Below are 5,348 nucleotides of genomic sequence, written 5' to 3'. Positions count from 1 at the left end.
TGGGGAGGGGTGTTAATTTTCTTTTCCTTTTTTTTTTTTTTTGAAAAATTGAAATTTTACAAAATTTGTTTTCAGAATCATAATCTGTATTTTTCTACATCATTTTTCCATGATCTTTACTTCCGCCTGTTTTTATTTGCATCACCTAAAACCAACAGGTAATTTCTGAATAAAACAGTCTGAGAAAGAGAGAATGTGTGGTTCTGACTGCATCAAAATTAATGGTGACCCAACTAAATCAAAATTGCTAGTCTTCAGTTGTCATACTTGGTAAAGAGGTGTGTTCATCACCACTGCTCCAGGCCAAAAGAGGACGAAATTTCCCTCATTTCCTCTTCCTGCTCCGGTAGGGAACCTCGGCCGTTGACGTCACAGCCCTTTCCTTCTGGTTCATCTCATCCCTACAGGTGTGATAAAATCAAAACACGCCAGAAAATGTCAACAAAATCACTCCCGCCTCAGTCATTCAAATATGAGAGTTATCTCCCTTGTCTTTCTAAACTGATTGCCAACGTTTATATCATTATTACGGTTATAATTTCAATGATAAATTGGGATTTATCAGATTCAGTAATGTTAGTCCGCACTCATATTCTGTTATGGTCTACGCATGCAATAGCCAAGAAAACTGAAGACGGGCCTCACAGAGGCAATGACTAGTGACCGAGACCTTTGAAGGCCCATGAAGCCAAATGTTGTGGCCGATGCTGGTGTCACGTAGCTGGCACTTGTGCCGGTGGCGCATTAAAAGCACCTTTTGAGCGCTGGGCCTCACGGAGGTAATGATGAATGACCGAGACTTTTGGCATTATGCTGTGCTTGAGAAGAAGACCCACCAAACCAAGTAAAATTGCAGTCGTGGCACGTAAAAGCACTCATTACACTCTCAGAGTGGTTGGCGTTAGGAAGGGCATTCAGCCGTAGAAACCATGCCAAATCAGACTGGAGTATGGTGCAACCTCCCAGCTTGCCAAACCCTGGTCAAACAATCCAACCTATGGACAACGGACGTCAAATGATGATAGTATTCTCAAAACAATTGAATGGGTAAGAAATATTCCAAATTAAATGTGATTATATATATATATATAAACGCACAGGGGCTCTAGGTTAAAGTCTAGACATGCACTTATCTGTGATGCAAAAATGATGTAGTTATAGCATATCGATTGTTAAAGCATTGCATTGAAGTCGCAAAAATATAGACGATTTTCAATTTTGTTCTATAGTTAACACCTTTTTTTTTAGGTATTTGTTGCATTGTTCTTACAATAATTTTAATGAGTCACAATGGAAAGGCAAAGAGGAATGAACCAATATTTTCTCATATACAGTTGTATGTAGCTTCTAGTGCATGTTCTTTCTTTGGATAATGATAAAACCAATAGTAAAAAGAAGGGGCAACACATTTTCTTTCCTAGATGTGCACATTCAAATGAAACTGTATAAATGTTATTCTAAGTGTAAATATGTTTCTACATAGATTGCCTTGGTGCAATAGAAGAGCTACTGTGAAAGGCTAATAGAGCGAGTTCTATTCCTGGAGAGAAGACATGAAAGTTACACACGTTTAAGATCTTGGAAGGACTAGCACCCAAGTTTGCAATTGAAAGTCACATCAACCAACAGACGGGACATCATTGTATAGTACCAAAGCCCTGCCCTATTTGTGCCGAGTAAAGGCCCAATATTGTAACAGCTTAGGGCTCAAAGTCCCACAACTTTTTAATACCTTGCCAAAAGGTCTCACAGATCTATGAGGAGTAGATGTGAATGTGCTCAAAGAACATTTATGAGAGTTGGCTGAAAAGTTAAAAGTTTGACCAAGATACCCTCATGGAATGTGCACAAATGTTTATTTTTCAATAAACTCCACCTTGTGGTTCACACGTCATCCATCAGTGTTGCAGTACTTCGATCCCATTCATGAAGAAGCTTTCATTCTGTTAATCAAAAAGGTCATCAACAGCAGATGACCTCATCATTGCAATATTGGTCCCCAGTCAAGTGTTTTTCATGTTGGAAAACATGATAATCAGATGGGGGAAAATCAGGAAAATAGGTAGTATGATCAACCAGTTCAAAGCTATGGTCATGCACAGCAGCCTTTGAAACCAACGACTTGTGTACTGGAGCACAGTCCCGACGAAACAAGACCTTTTTGTTTGTCAGTTTCCATGGACATTTGGTCTTAATATCCTTTCATAACTGTCTCAACAAGTTGGTATAGTACTCTTCATTGATGGTGTGGCTCTTCTTTGGTGCAGATGAGGAAGGGTATTTCCTCTACATGGACAGTTTCTTTAGCTTAGGAAACATTCAAAGAAACCAGCTGGATTTGCCTCAAACATCATCAGATTTTCCTGGGATGTGATCAGCCTGGTGCACTTTTGACCAAGTGTCAGAAGATGTGTCACTGACTGAGCAGGAACCATTATGTCAAGTTCACTGTGTAGAATATTATCAAATCTCTCAAGGGTGCTAATGGCATTAAATATTGCACTTATAGTCAATTGCCTATCATCCATCACCATGTAGTGGACATGATCAAGGTTTTCCTTGGTGGAGGCAGTTCCAAGACGTCCAGACATTAGGTTATCTTCAAGCCTCTTCATTCCCCTCCTAAACTCAGTTGCCTACTTTTGCACTGTTGATAAAGCTGGAACATCATCCCCTAATTTAACAATCAAGTCAGTATGAATGTCCTTCAGGGCTAAACCATTTTTCTGCAGGTATTTGATAATAGCATGATGCCTACTTCAGCAAGATCAATTCCAGAGACAGGGCCAAGAAATAAGTCTAAAATAAACAAGCATTAATGCTAAAAGAGGTGCCCCAGCAGGTCTACAGTCTCTAAGCTGAAACTAGTAAAAGTATGGTCACTTTTGTACAAGACAGTAACGAAACATGTTACTTCACACCATTTGTCATGTATTAGAAGTGTCATGAGTTGTGTTGGTCTGGTTTGTTGTTAGCTGGTCTGAAGTGATGACTGGTTAATCTATTTATTGGACTGCATCAAGAAATAACTGACAACCAACACAAATTACTGCACAGTTTTGACTGTTGGTCTTTTACAAATGATAACCACAATAATTACAAACTGAGAGAGAGAGACATACTGCTTGGAGTTTATGACAAGGTTGTTAATACAGTAATCTGTGGCTGACCCATCACAACTGGAAAATAATTGTGCTACATTCATGATGAGGGAAATTCCTGTTAGTTGGCTGGATGTGGTGAGAATGGAGACTGTTAGAGAATATTCAGTTTCTCATTTCTCCAATAAACATGTAGTTCTTTTGATCTTGAACACTCATATAAATATAATTAAAAATCTTTTACTTGTCATTAGACTGCAGCCGCGCTGGGGCATTGCCTTAAAGAATATTTAGTCGAGCACTTTTTTTAATGCCTGGTACTTATTCTATCGTTTTCTGTTGCATAACTGCTAAATTACGGGGACGCAAACACACCAACACCTGTTGCCAAGCGATGGTAGGAGACAGACACAAAGAGGCTTCTACCAGTTTCTGTCTAAATCCACAAGACACTTGCCCAAGGTGCCACACAGTGGGACTGAATCCCAAATCATGTGGTTGAGAAGCAAACTTGCTACCACACAGCCACAAAAACAATTTTGAATTCTATTGGGAGGTGTAGGAACAGTTTTTCAACATTTCTAAACATGAAAGCATTGTTTTTTTATCCTCAGTTACTGACATGAGCAAATTAAATTTGAATCCAATGCTGCTCCGGTTAATGACAACGGAAGACAATTTATATCTCTTTAAAAAATAGTCGACCTATTCCAGACCTCTGCCATTTGGCGTATATTTTATATGATTAAACGACTTTCTCATTGACGAAGTAGCTATGTGGAAAGTTTCGTTGAAAATTATTAATTTTTCTGGAAGTTATGAGGCAACAAAGTCGGGAGGGGGTATACACCTGTAATTATGCCAATAGTAATAATATATTTTGTTGTATTTGGGAATGGTCATATTGCCAGTTTAGCCAATAACATATTTCATACATGAATACACTTTATTTTCCCAAATATCTAGGATATACAAGTTGGATTTGGGGGTGAAAACACGAACATGGTGGTCAGTTTAGCTACAAATTCGAGTTGTATTGCAGCAACGGACTTGCTTTTATTCTAAATTTCTAATTCTTCCACAATTATACATACTGAAAGCTTAAAGAAAATGCTTCTAATCTGCTTTTCTTTTTTACCAAACCTAAATATTAATCAAATATACGCTTTCAATCTAGTCATTGAATCAACAAGATTTAAATTTGCCAAATTATCGTCATACCATTATTTTAATTATATATATCGAGAGAAATTTTCATAATAGTAAAAATAAAACAGTTCTAAAGTAAAACAACGGTGAACATCAACAGAAAAACAAATATTTTTTTTATAATTCGAAAGATGTATAAAAGTGTAATGCGTTTAAGTCTTAAAACAAGCTATTTAAATAAAACAATTCTTTTGCAAAAATTAAACATTAATGAGAAAACAAGCAAATAGGAAAAAAAATCACAGAAGTTATTTTTAAAAATAAGATCTTACCAATTAAATAGGATCAAAACAAACGTCAACTGAAAACAGATTCGTTTACAACTAGACTAAAATTTGAATTTCATCCTCAGATTTGAATTTCCCACGGACATGCGCAGTGTTGACTTTAGACAGAAGGTAGCATGTCTCATTGACGCTTTTATACAATCTTGAGTCATGTCAAAGCTACCGTTATAAACAGACGTCACATGTAAACAACAACGAGAATCTCTAGGTAGTGGTCGCTCACAATGCTAGAAATAGTAGCCAACGCCCCTCAGTTTACATCCTACCGTGTTTTCCCTCTTAAAGGACTCATTGAATAGTGTTGTCCGAAATGAATTATGAATTATGCTCAAGGCTGGATTACTCTTGATCGTGGGTTTGCTCGATTAGAACCTATTTTGATGTAATTTCTAACTAGATTTATTTGTAATAGCAGTCAAGTTTTCCTCAAATCACGCATAAAGGCTTGTCTTTAATAAGGGGCGAAAGGAATGATACTGAAGGTAATGTAAACTCTGTCAGAAGAAAAAAAAAATAATAATAAACACGGATGGGCTCGGCTGGAGTGTTTTTGATCATAGTTTTTGATCATATTTTATTTAGTAAAGCTTCTGGATAAAATAAAAGTGCTGAGTTATACTGGGGAAATGTGTAAATAAATATTCATTTTATTTTTAATGCTCTGTGCAAGCCACTTATTATGGACCGTTTTAAATAACAGAAACCGGCAAATAATATTGGTTTCAAATTTTGGCGTAAGGCCAACAATTTC

The 5,348-nt window shown here is 36.9% G+C and overlaps 1 protein-coding gene across 1 annotated transcript in view; it reads right to left on the bottom strand.

The window, feature by feature from the left end:
- Positions 1-2,591, bottom strand: part of LOC106870623 (uncharacterized) — a 29,051-nt gene extending 26,460 nt beyond the window's left edge. Inside the window, exon 1 of the mRNA XM_014916756.2 lies at positions 2,343-2,591. Within this exon, the coding sequence (XP_014772242.1) occupies positions 2,343-2,591 (249 nt within the window). The remainder of the gene's footprint in view (positions 1-2,342) is intronic.
- Between the last annotated feature and the right edge of the window lie 2,757 nt (positions 2,592-5,348).

The sequence above is a fragment of the Octopus bimaculoides genome, chromosome 2, assembly GCF_001194135.2.
Source record: "Octopus bimaculoides isolate UCB-OBI-ISO-001 chromosome 2, ASM119413v2, whole genome shotgun sequence".
NCBI lineage: Eukaryota > Metazoa > Mollusca > Cephalopoda > Octopoda > Octopodidae > Octopus > Octopus bimaculoides.
The sequence above is the reverse complement of the archived record's forward strand: the minus strand, read 5'-3'. Positions and strand labels throughout refer to the sequence as shown.